Raw genomic sequence first — 13,710 nt, 5'->3', positions numbered from 1 at the left:
CTACCTCACAGCTTGTATGTAATAGCCTACTGGAACACGTTATCACACAGAAGTTCAAGGGACATAGAAAAGAACCATTTTTTTTCTCATGTTTTTCATCGCTGAGTGCCTCTTCTTTTAAGCTCTCTACGGAGGTGCTCAAGAATGAAAGAGCACTCTCACAAGCTACAGCAACAGATGGTCTTGGCTCTTGGGATTTAACTAGAGTTCTGAACTTGTGTTTTGTGGAAAATATGGGACTGGACACAGGATACATGGGTTCCATTCCTGGCTATGTCCCTAACTAGTTCTAAGTTAACTGATAAGACATAAATTCTCTTTGCCCCAGTTCTACTAATTGTAAAACTGTAAAAGCTCAGAGAGATGTTGTAAATGCAATGACTCTGAAAACCTCAACTCTCCATGCAAAACTCCTATGTGAGGGGCTGTGCATAAAATCAGACTAGACATAAGTATCTCAAAGGTCCAGAGAGTATCACTGTCTACAACAGTTTCCACCAGAGAACATATTCATTCTGCATTAGAGACCTCATCTACAAGCTTTAGCAAGTTGGTTATGACCATTCAGTTTTTATTTTTCCCACCGCTTTTGGTTAGTGGTTCAAGATGTTAATCCTACCCTTAGGACTTACTTTTCCACTCATCTATAAGGAGGTCCCTGCTTTCAAAGGACTGATCATAAGGATCGGCCACTGGTTCATCATCAGGATCGTGGTACTGAGCAAAGTAGGCATGTGCAAGGGCTTGGGCCGCTGTAATTCTCTTATCTGAGTCCAATACAAGCATCTTCTCCAGCAAGTCGACAGCTATCAGTACCATAGACAGGAAGGAAAAGAGTTTTTAACTTGTTACAAAAAAGTATGCCTTATTGAGCAAACATAGTTTTGACCCTTCATATCCAAACAAAGAACTCTCCTCCAAAATACCTACTCTAGGATATATTAGCCCTCTTCTCCTTTACGTGTGTGTGTGTGTGTGTGTGTGTGTGTGTGTGTGTATCTGTATTTTCTATGTGTTAAAATTTTTTATTTTATTTTTGATTCGGGGGTACATGTGCACATTTGTTACATGGGTCTCACCACGGACTGATGGGGACTGGGCTTCTAGCGTGCCCATTAACCAAACAGTGAACATTGTACCCGACAGGTTATCTCTCAACCCTCACCCTCCTCCTGTATTTTGTATTTTTAAAGAATATGTTACTAAAGAAGAATTTTTTTAAATGACTGGGATTCTGTTTGAACAGGCTTTTGTGGACCGTCAATGTCAAACTGCTACCAGTGTAGTCAAACTGTATAAAACAAAGCCTACAGCTAAAGTAACCTACAATAGGTAGGCAGGGCTGTTTTTTTTTTTTTTTGTCCCCCTAAGCTGTTTATTTACTAACATCAAATATTCATCAACAGATCTTCAAACAGTGAATAAACTGGGGGTTTTACATGGTGATGAGGGTGAGACATGGTATTAAAATCAAAGGGAATTTTATTTTAAAAAATTTCACTATGAAAAATTTCAAATATACAGAAACAGAAAAGTAAAAACTATGATAAAGTGAACACTCATATGCCTAGCATATTCAACAATTAACATTTTTATATTTCTGTATTTATATGTATTTTTTTCTGAACTGTTTTAAAATAAAATTATAGACATGACACTTTACCCTCCCTAAATATTTCAACACAAAGACATCTTCCTATATAATCATAATACTGTTATTATCTCTGACAAATAATTTCTAAATATCATCTAAAATCCAGTTCATGTTAAAATTTCTCCAATTATTCCAATGTTGTCTTTTAGAACTAGTTTGTTGAAACCAGGATTCAATTAGGGGCCATGCACTGCAACTGACTGGATTTCTTTAGTCTCTCTTAGTCTAGAATAATCTTCTTACTTCTAAGCCCTGTTCTTTCCTGATTTTGATCTAAAGAGACCCTCAGATTGTCCTGAGAATGACCGTTTCTCGGGATGTGTCTGATTTTGCTTCTTTTGCTGTCATGTGTCTATACCCTGCTTTCCGCTATCCCCTGTACTTCCCAAAAACCAGAAGTTAGGTCAAAAATTTTGGTAAGAATCAGGTTAAACATTTTCAGCAAAAATACAGGTGATGCTGTGCACGTGACAGTGCATTAAGGCCATCTGTCCCACTACTAATGAGCTAAAATTGATCACTGGGTTAAGATGTTTCCCCTTTGACCAAAGCAAGTAATCTGTGGGATATTTTGGTACCAAGTAAATATCCATTCTTTTCACTTACGGCTTTCTGCATTCACTGGGTTTCCTTCCCAAAAGCAATTATTTCATAAGGGGTTACAAAATGATAATTTGTCTAACTCTATATTTCAAATGAGTATTTTTGTGTTTCAGCATGGTGGCACTTGGGAGAATAAATACTGCCATATAACCAGTTATCACTGTGGTGAAAAAGGCTTTTGAGACTTTGCAAATTACTCCTTAAATGTGGAGGGTGTGGGGGTGAGTAGTGAAGAGGACAGCTTCCTATGGAGATCTACTGCTGTGTATATTGGAGGCTGTAAAACACCCGTCCTACAGCTTGAATTCCAGAGTAATCCACTGGAGAAATATGGGCTTCAAGGGGATACAGAAACAAAGTAAATATTCATGTGTCAATTCAAGTTCATAAGTTTACACTTTACAGTACTAGGTGAATGCCTGGATTATATATATATATTCTTCTGATGGTCTACTCTTCTTAGAAAAAGAAACCTTATCAGCTGTTGATTTTATAATTGAACACAGATTATACAAGTCTCTGTTACCCTTAGGGTAAAAAGGACCATGTTCTTACAACCAATGAGGTCAGGGGCAAGAAAAAATTCCTCAAAGATCTTATTAGCTGGGCATGGCATTATGTGCCTGTTGTCTCAGCTACTTGGGATAGGGAAGAGGAAGGATCACTTAAACACAAGAGTTCGAGGTTATCGTGAACCGTGACTGTGCCACTGTACTCTAACCTGGGTGACAGAGTGAGATGCCATCTCTTAAAAAAAAAAATCTTGACAGATAAATACATACACTAACATCAAGGGGTAATTTAAGTTTTAATTCATGTTTTGGGAATAGCAGTGAAACAAAGTCAGTGGCTGACAAAACAGAGCTGTTAATATTTATATTTCTGGCATGTTCCTGCTCAGTTAATATGCTGGGCACGAGCTTGCGATAGTAACACTGTGCTCCATCTGCCCAGCAAGGGGAGCCTCATTATATGACATCACTGTTTGGCAATGGGCTGTAAGGCACGTTTAAATGCTGAGAAGTACAGTGCTGAGCACCAGATGGACCAAAGCCTCCTTTCAACTCATTAGCAAAGTGGTATCTAGTTCTTTTGGAGGTTTCAATGTCATGATTTCAAAGAATGGGAAGACCTATCAGGAGGTATGTGACCTAAATAAGCTGCTGGAACACAAATATCTCCCCTCTCCCCCTAAAAAATGAATTAACACATCTTTCTGAGTCTGTTAAGAGGGTGTCAGTGAGTACTGCCCTGTTCAAAACTTAAGGCTTATAAAATGAAACAACTTCAGAACAGAATGACGACAAGAAAGAACATGACGGGCTGGGTGCAGTGGCTCATGCCTGTAATCCCAGCACTTTGGGAGGCCGAGGCGGGCAGATCACGAGGTCAGGAGATCGAGACCATCCTGGCTAACACGGTGAAACCCCGTCTTTACTAAAGATACAAAAAATTAGCCAGGTGTGGTGGCACACACTTGTATTCCCAGCTACTCAGGAGGCTGAGGCAGAAGAATCACTTAAACCTGGGAGGTGGAGCTTGCAATGAGCCGAGATCGCACCACTGCACTCCAACCTGGACGACAGAGCAAGACTCTGTCTCAAAAAAAAAAAAAAAAAGAAAGAAAGAACACAACATCTTTTCCCAACATCCTGTAGTACTTAAGGCTCAAAGAGAGCTTCTCACAGACCCTTGAACTAGATAATACAGCTCAAATAAATCACACAAAGCCAATGAGAGCATGCCAGGGCAGATGCAAACCTAAGCCAGTCTCAGTAGAATCGTACCCACCCCTGATGAGACTGTGGATTCATTCTAGGGCAAGAGAGCGACCCAGCTGAGATATGACATACTCTCTGTCTCCAAGGCTGACACGAACTCATCCACAACTGCCCAAAACTTCAAAGAGTGTGAGTATCTCTGCTATTATAAAAATTATCACAGCGACACTAAAATTCCTCTCCATAATCACTATGGATGAAGTACTTAAAAAGGTAAAATCACCTAGCCTTCACCCCAGCTTCTAAAGAAGTCAGCATGGCTGTCAGCCCTCAAAAAGATAAAACTAAACCTGAAGCATAGCTGCCAAGACCCTTAAGAAGACAGATGACCCAAACAGATGCAAAGAAATGCAGTGAGATTTTAAAACACACCACACAATACAATCTTAAGAAAAGTGAGAAGGCAGATTATACTCGTTACCATAGCATAGCTCCCTTCCCTATTGTAGGGAGGTCCTGGTCTGATCCTTCTGTGTCCACCATTAAACAGCACTGTCCACTGCCCTCTTCAAGAGTCAGGGAATGAGCCTCAGGCAAAGCAGCTTTCAGGGGCCATCTGAAGCACACATCACTCCTCCCCTTCAAAGAATATAGTCCGCCAGGCACAGTGTCTCACGTCTGAATCCCAGCACTTTTGGAAGTTGAAGTGGGCAGACTGCATGAGTCCAGGAGTCCATGATTAGTAAGATGGTGAGACCCTGTCTCTACAAAGAATTCTTTAAAAAATTAGCCAGGCTTGGGGATGCATGCCTGTAGTCCTAGCTATTTGGAAGGCTGAGGCAGGAGGATCATTGGAGCCCAGGAGTTCAAGCTTGCAGTGAGCTATGATTGTGCCACTGTACTCTAGCCTGGGTAAAAGAGCGAGACCCTGACACTACCAAAATAAATAAATAAATAAATAAATAATAATAAAGCAACTCCTTTTTTAGCCAAGGCAACACATATCTTCAGCTGCCACCATCACTTCCCTCTGCCAAGGATCTTGAAGGCATAGGAAGCCATTCCTTTAAGTTTAGGTAGCAAATAAGCTCCACAAACAGGAGAGGATGGTTATGCCTCTGAGGGCAGAGAAAGAAGAGGAGAGGGGAAAAGTTCATGAGTGTGGAAGATGACAGGATCTGTAGCAACGGCAGCTACCATTAGAGCAGAGCACCCTGCAGGGAGCTCCTGGGTGGCTCCTCTAAACACCCACCTGCATTTCAGTGGTTTCTGTCCTCCACTCAGAGACACCATAAATCCACAGCAGTTGTGAACAAGTTACAGCTTTCTTCTGTATCTGCTTCTTCCTGCCTCACCAATCTTTTCTCTCAACATTCCCATTACTTTCTCTCCTTTCTCCACTGTACCTGCCCATTCCCCCAATCCCAAGTTCTGTGATCATTTAAACATACAAGCATCTCATGTGATTAAAAAAAAAATCTGACAACACAAATAGATAATAAAAGCCGTATTTATCACCTTCCAAGATTCAACTAATGGTACTTTATTTGGTCAAAAGGAGAAACTCTTCTTCAAATCCCCAATTTATATCATAACCAATTCAATATCCATGAGGTGAGGATATATGGTCAACTTACCCAGCGGATTGGCACCAATAAATACATTCGCAAAGTTCATCTTTGGCATCTGAGTCAAAGACTGAATATAGTTTCTTGCCTGAAAAAACAAGGGTTTTCAGAATGACTTTGTTCAATAATGTTACTGCTCTCAAAGAAAGAATCTTGGTCCTGCTAAGGAACGAGTGTTAACTGACAAAGTCCACTAACTTCAATGTTTATAACTGTCTTTGATAGAACTTCTCCCTTACTGCCATCCTAACTTCCCTAGTTATGATCATCACCTTCTTTATTCCTGCTATCTCTCACAGTTGCATTTCAAGTGAACGAGAATGCTCATCAATCAAATTCTCTTTCATTAGCTTTCTGATCACAGGATGAGAAGTTCAAAAACTGAGGCCAAGATATGTAAGAAGTAGCCCTGAGACAGCCTTCTCAAACAGCTAAATTGGTAGAGGGGTTGGTATTCCCAAAGAAAGTCTTGGACCAGCAGTCTTTTGACAGTGCTGACTTCAGTAGGTGCTCTTAGTACATCAAAGGATATCAATATTAAACCTTGCTAACAAAGTAACAGTGGTAACAAAAAAGTTAATATAAACTTAATATAACAGTCCTACCTCACAGGGTTGGAGTGAAGATTAGAGATAACAAACCTAGTACTTTCTTAACACAGTACTTGGTTCCAAGTGACAGTTCAAGAAACATTATCTGCTATCCCACTATCACCTTCAGAAGCAAAGTCTGCTGTCTATCTTAACCACCTCTTTAAAATTCCTGTTTTAATACAGTCCAACAGTAAAGGTATGTATGTATATTTATGTTTACACATACACACACAAGTTTATAAAAAGTTCTGGTTGCCCAGGCACGGTGACTCACGCCTGTAATCCCAGCACTTTGGGAGGCCAAGGTGGGCAGATCACTTGAGCCCAGGACTTTGAGACCAGCCTGGGTAACATGGTGAAAACTTGTCTCCAAAAATACAAAAAATTAGCCAGGTGTGGTGACGCATGCCTGTGGTCCCAGCTACTTGGGAGACTGAGGTAACAGGATCGCTTGAGCAGGGAGATGGAGCCCAGGAAGCTTAAGCCCAGGAGGTGGAGGTTCCAGTGAGCTAAGATCGTGCCACTGCACTCCAGCTGGGGTGACAGAGTTAAGATCCTGTCTTAAAAAAAAAAAAAATCTGGCTGCTTGGGCAAGTTCACCTTCTTTATTTATTAAAAAAAATTTTTTTAGAGACACAGTCTCTGCTCTGTTGCCTAGGCTGGAGGTCACTGGCACAATCACAGCTCACTATGGCCTCCAACTCCTGACTCAAGCAACCCTCCTGCCTCAGCTTCCCAAGTAGCTGGGACTATAGGCATGTGCTATCATGCCCTAATTTTTCAATTTTTTTGTAGAGCTGCAGTATTGCTGTGTTGCCCAGGATGGTCTCAAACTCCTGGGCTCAACTGATCCTCCCATCTCAGCCTTCCAAAGTGCTGAGGTTGCAGGTGCACGCCACCACACCCAGCCTTCCGCTTCTTAATTATTGCATGTGGAGTCAGGAGGAAAGGTCTGCTTTGAAAAGCAATTGAGAATCTTTCTGATTTGAAAAGAAAGTTTTAGGAATTGAATACATAAATGGCTGTAATCCCTTTCTACTTGAACATGTAAATAAAAAGAGGAAGGGAAAACAGGTAAGAGAGAACTATCTCATTCAGAGAACAGTCATCCCTTTAATAAAGATAAATCAAAAGACGACCTGAATATAGCTGAAGTAGAAACAAAGCTGCTGGGAAGGGCCCTCTGTGATGCCAACCTGGTTCCCCAAAATATTAAGGGTATCTTAGAAAGAAAGAAGTGCCCCAATCATCTCTGATAATAAAATAAGAGTTAGACTAAGTAGTTAATAATTAATAAAGAAGGTACCTAACTGTACCAAAGTGTTTGTATTTATTCTATATTATTTGTGTATTTTCTTTTAAATATAGTACATATTAGTATTGGATATTTCAGTTTTGTTTTGTTTTTAAATAAAGAATCCTCTTTTGGTCATTAAAAAAATGGATGAATTGGAAAGCATGCTAATGGACTTCAGTTAACTACCCTTCTGATAAAGGTCACCATAGTAGCACACCCTAGCTACAGGCAGAGCACCTAGAAAGAAACTGCCTCACAAGCACTAAATTCACACAACCACATATAAAAATAACAATTTTCCATTTACAAGCTTACTAATTATATTCCCAATCTCACAGGACTGGATGACATTTTATCCCAAAAGTCAACATCTTGCAATAGCACATAGGCAGGCCTCAAGGCACATGCAAGCATCCAGTGATGTTAAGAACTGTTGGTTATACAGTGGCAATAAAATGAGAATGTGGCTTCTCAGTGCGACATCCCTGTACAGTCTCTTTGTTCTCACCTCATGGCTTGGCATCCTGTTAATGAGATAAGCGGGGGGTGTTCCTGTCAGACGCATAATCTGCTGAAGCTGGTTAATATCTTAGATGCCTAGTCAAGGGCATTGTTAAACATACAGTGCAAAAAATAATTTTCAACTCAAGTTTTTAAAAAGGTCAAAAAGCCACCCCCAAACAGACAAAAAAACCTACCCCCCATTCCCCCTACCCGAGAGCCCACAGCTGCATGCTAAAGTACACTTCTGTGAATGACATGAGTAACTAGGCACGTAGCCAGTGACTGGCCATGCAGATAAGAAAAATTACTTTTCTTTGGTTTTAGCATCATCTTTACTGTTAAATATTTTAGGTTCCCTGGAAACAGACTGCCCCTTGATCCAGGATGCCAGCCAGAGAACTGTTTTCAAGTACTGATGGCCAAAACCTGTTTGTGGGAGAAATATAGATGATTCCAAAAATTTTGACTCAACTTTGAACAAAATAAAATATCCAACATATCCATTCATGGAAGAGACTAAACTTTTGCAGCACAGTTTCTCCAAGGCACCATCCCTCTGAATTAAGACACACGTGGGCATCTGGGTTAATAAGCAATGCCACATTTCAAAGACATTAGTTAGTGGTACATTTAAAATACTTGCCACAAACACAAAATGGTAAATGAAGAAAGAGGAGAAGAGGAGAAGGTTAGAGGCTAATGGCAAAGGCAAAACAGAAGTCACAGGCTGCTGAGAGTGTTAAAGCATGCCACATGATTTCCTCCACAAGTCTCTTCAACAAGCGAACAGACTAACCTCATTTAACAAACAGCTGGAGGGAAGTCTGCAGAATACTCTGCAAGCATCTGATAAGGGCAGAACTATGAGATTTTCTATAGGTATAGGCACATATGTAAGCTGTACTACAACTTCTCTCTTTTAACTGTTCCATCAATGTTAATACAATTCACCCTCTTCTAAAATGTCAGAACTGTTTATCATGTTCCTAAGAGCAGAAGTGATGAGATTTTAAAAATATTCAATGTAATTCAATAAACCCCTTTTCTAGTCCTGTTCTTGTTAACTACTAATTCCCTCATTCAGGTGAAGTGTCATCTTTAATAAGCACCATGGCCAAGCAATTTTACTTCATGGCTTTCCCAAATAATTTTTCTACTTTAGCTCGTCCTCTGAACTGAACTCCCTAGTGGTCAGATGACTTAGCAGTAATCTGTTTAAGGCTGGCCACAGGGAGGGAGCTAGAGCCATGTGCTCCACGCTGCCTTTTACGCTCCCTAAGCCCAAAGACAGAGGCCAGTAAATTCCAAAAGGGGGTAGGAAATACACTTTGATTTGCGGTCCTTTTAAGAAACGTTAACAGATCCATACCAGATGATGGAATTCTTTATTTTGTTAGGAGTATAGATAACAGAATTTAGAGTTACCTTTAACAAATCACATAACAAATGATACTTTTCATGCCAAGGGAAATAACAAAAAGGGGCCACAAAGTAAACCAGCAATAGCAGAATACCAGTTGGGTCTTAAAATGTAAAAATCCTCCACTTCCCCTTTCTTTCTGTGAATGATACCTGGCCTGCACATTTTCTGTCCTTGTCTCCTTCAGTCAAAGAGGTTATTATATCCCCTTTCTGTCAAGAAGTTAGAAAGATTCTATTTCTGGAGGAAAATGTGAATGAGTCAGGTCTTCGCTTTTTTATCTAATTTAATTAATTAGTTTATTTATTTTTAAAGACAAGGTCTTGCTCTGTCGCCCAGGCTGGAGTGCAGTGCATGATCACCACTCCCTGCAGCCTCAAACTCCTGGCCTCGAGTGATCCTCCTGCCTCAGCCTCCCGAAGTGCTGTGATGACAAATGTGAGCCACTGTGCCCAGTCTGTTTTTGCTTTCTTAATATGATTTTCTTGTCCTTTCACTGATTATTATAGATACTGGGACATTAACCAAATGAATTCTCTGTCCTTGGCCTCCATCACGACCCATTTATACCTTTTCCTATGGCTCATTCTAATAGGTTCTAAATCCATTACTGCATTCTCTTACTCGGCATTCAATTTCTTCATAATTATTGCCATCACTACTTCACTACTTTTCAGGAGAATGAAAACAGCTGTTGGCTATTTACTGCACTCCTTCACTAATGTCTTTTTTCTTTTTTTAATTTGTAAAATCTCTGAACAATTTTACTCACTTGGCCTTATTTTTCCATTCTGTTCCCATACATCATGCGCTTTTAAGATAAACAGGTACTTGGGCCGTGTCACGAACATCAAATTAATCTTGTCTACCCCTTAGGATGTTTAAACTACTTTTATCCACTCGCCCCAATTATGTAGGAAACAAACAAACAAAAAAACCTTTCTTATTCTTATACTCAATATAATATTATTTGAGTTAAGTTCTGTATTCTGGTACTCAATTTCAGTAGAGCTGTTGAAATGTATAATGTGCCTCATTTCACAGAGGGACCTCCATTATTAGGCTGTGCACTCACTGTTTCTTTCTTAAAAATAAGCAATGGATTAATGACAGATAAATACTATTGACTATTTATTACCTAGACTTTGGTTTGAATTCCTAATCCAATTCCAAATGACTAATAGCACGTATCTATAGGGCAGATGGTTGGGATGGAAGAGAAGACTAAGAAAGGGCTGCTAGGAGACACTCTCAGGAAGGAAATGAATTTGCTTGGTCTCATTAGCACTATTTATTAATTGAGCTCCTCCCTCTGCCCTTAGGTCCTCTTACTGTAAGACAGTGTTTCTAAGCAAAAACATTAAAAAAAAAGTACTGCTCTTTCTAAGCATCATCTGATATCTTTGATTCACTCTAATCCAGCTTCTACATATCATAAAGGGGAAAAAAATACCTCTTTAGGTTGACATTGTGGTAACACTGACAATGACTTTCAAAATAGTGTGTAATCACATGGGATTATAGTTTGGATCATGTTATCAGAACATCTGGGATCTATACTCAGCTCTGCCACGTGATTCAGTGCATGACATGGAAAAGTCACTGCCCTTCTGGGCTTTTGCTTCTTTATCTTAAATAAGTAAATGAAACAAATTCAGAGTGGAGGTTCAGAAATACACTGGGCTTTGGGATCCTTTCAAGAAATGTACCGGATACATACCAGATGACGGTATTCTTTATTTTGTCAGGAAGATGATGAACGGTTCCAACTCACCTGCTTATGCTTGCCTCAAGCTACCCAGCCGTCTTCCCAACTAGGCAAAGGGCCCCTTCAGTCATAAATGTTGGGAGGAGAATCCAGGAAGGCATAACTGGAGCTTGGCTCCATAGCTCTTTTTTCCTTTTGTTCAACTGCCTGGCAGCAGATCGAGGGAAAAAGAAAAGCTGGGCTTTCATGGCTTCTCTCAAGCCTCTGGCCCAAGAAAATGACCAAGAGCAGGAAATCATAGCAAAAGTAAGCCAGACTCACATTCCCATGGCTTCTGTCTAAGTCCCTGCTTAGAAGCAAGAAAGCACTAGTTCCAAACTCTGTCTCAGGTTATCTAACTTATAATTACAAGGCAATAGGAGGAAAATTTATAACCACATTCCTGTGTATCTGAGGTATCAGGAGTGAAGTTGTTTCTTCTGAGTGGGGTCTAGGGACTGGGTAGAAAGGTCCCTCTGTTGGGAACAAACATTTTACATAGGATATGTGAGTATCTATTCTAAAACAATAAAAAATAACTTCTGGGAAGGGGCAACAGTGTGCAGACAATGTACATTTTATTCTTTTAGTGATTAAGTTAAACTAAATACATGGTGAAGCTCATGCTCTGAGAACAAACACTAGAAACAGTGAAAAGAGCTCTAGAGCATACGTGAAACTTCTGAGAAAGAAGAAAGTCAGGTCTTGAGGACAGAGACACAAAGTTTACATTAATCTCTTGGAATGAATTAGAATCTCAAATCTCATTGCTTTACTGGGATACTATTGTCCAATGGAGGCTCCCGTGATCTTAGTGTGTACCCAGATAGAGAATAAAACACACTTGTGCATGCAAGCAGGCACACATGCGTGCACGCACGCACACACTCACACTGTCTTATACCTCACTCATCCGGGAAGTCAGCACACAAAGGGCATGTGTGCTTACAAACACACCCAGGTCAAAGTACAGATTGGTAAAAGGCAAGTGGCAGAGGCTCCCAACAGGGCAGATAATTACAAAGCATCAACTCACAGACTCTGAGGAGATTTTCTTCAAAAGCTCAGCCCCTGGGGTTCCAACGAGTCTTAAAATGAGCTTCAACTGATCAATATCTAATGGTGGACCATAAAGGAAAATGTTGGGACAAAATAAAAATGAAAAACAAACAATGACAAACAAAACAAAAACAAACAAACAGAACACACCGAGAACAAAAATGAAACACCCCAAACCTAGCCAACACGGTGAATCCCTCTAGGTCAAGGCTCCTGCAGGATGATCACTTCACGTAGGGCATGCTCCTCCTGTACAAAGATTCAAAATGCTACCAAACACATATCCACTTTATATTCATTTTATGCATCTGTCAACAGCATGTATCAGTAAAGTGAGGCAACTTTAGCTGGTTCTTAGCTGCCAAAGACAGCAGGTGAAAACACAAGAGCTTCACTCAGTTTACACTGCCCTCTTCATCTGCCATCACAGTGTCAGTAACCAGTTCAGCAAAGTGCACTGATAATTAGAGGGCCACAGATAAGGAAAAAAGCAGCAGAAGACAGGAGCTAGGGATGTACAAGTCTATTTATGAATATTCTCCCAAGCGTGACCTAAAGAGCTTGTGATATGACAGTGGAAGGCCTGTGAGACCCCAAAGCCTGACCACTGGAGCACACCCTCTGGAAAGGGAAGCCTCACCTCTCACACTGGCTATAGTAGGCACTATGAGGGAGAGTCGCCAGCAGAGGGCGCTCTCCCACCGCATGTTCCTTTAGGAGCGCCAAGAGAACGCAAATACAGGCGGTTTCAACCTTATAAAATGCAAATGAACAATGCTTAACAAACTTCACACATCCCAAAGGCTCTAAATAATAGGCCACAATGCCAAAACTTTTATCCTGGTAGCTAACACTTCAATGTATACTCAGAATGTATGTGCATGTGTTAACCAGAAGACAAAAATTTGTTTGTTCTCATTGCTTTTAATCTTACCTAAAAAGGAAGTTAAAAAGAGGGGGAAAAATATTATAAAATAGCTTTTAATATTTCCTCTGAAAATGTGAACAGTTTATCCACGTTTACACTGACTGACATTCCAGGGAGGGAGAAGGGGAGGATGACTGTCTTCTGACCCATCAGGTTTTTCACATGACTAAATCCTCTTGGCTTCAGGTCTCAGCTTCAACTTCACCTCCTAAGGGAGGCCTCCCCTCAACACTCTATATACATAATACCCCACCCCCCAATTCTCTCTCAGCACCATGCTTGATAACATCATAGTGCTTATCACAGCCTAGAATTACTTTGTTTGCTTACTGTCTGCCCCCTGTACTGGTCTACAGCTCTACGAGGACAGGGGCCACTCTGCCTCTTCACCATTTATCCCCAGCCTAACATCTGGTACATGACAGGTAGTCAAAATATTTGAGGAAAAGGTAGAGCAGGATGAAAGAAATTTTTGCTTATGGCTATACATATAAAGGCAACATAGCAGCACTTAAAAACAACAGTCTCTATAAGCCACAGGTGCCTACGTTATAGG

The 13,710-nt window shown here is 40.4% G+C and overlaps 1 protein-coding gene across 13 annotated transcripts in view; it reads right to left on the bottom strand.

The window, feature by feature from the left end:
- MAPK14 (mitogen-activated protein kinase 14) overlaps positions 1-13,710 on the bottom strand; it is a 95,272-nt gene that overhangs the window by 14,838 nt on the left and 66,724 nt on the right. For 4 of the 13 annotated variants that reach the window (XM_034961960.3, XM_063604863.1, XM_063604865.1 and 1 more), the window contains exons 9-10: positions 8,005-8,084; positions 5,616-5,694 (exon numbers count right to left, since the gene is read on the bottom strand). In XM_034961960.3, coding sequence (XP_034817851.2) covers positions 5,616-5,694; positions 8,005-8,084 — 159 coding nt within the window. The other 9 variants (XM_003818916.7, XM_063604862.1, XM_003818917.7 and 6 more) reach the window with 5 other exon arrangements.

This window comes from Pan paniscus, chromosome 5 (genome assembly GCF_029289425.2).
Source record: "Pan paniscus chromosome 5, NHGRI_mPanPan1-v2.0_pri, whole genome shotgun sequence".
NCBI lineage: Eukaryota > Metazoa > Chordata > Mammalia > Primates > Hominidae > Pan > Pan paniscus.
The sequence above is the reverse complement of the archived record's forward strand: the minus strand, read 5'-3'. Positions and strand labels throughout refer to the sequence as shown.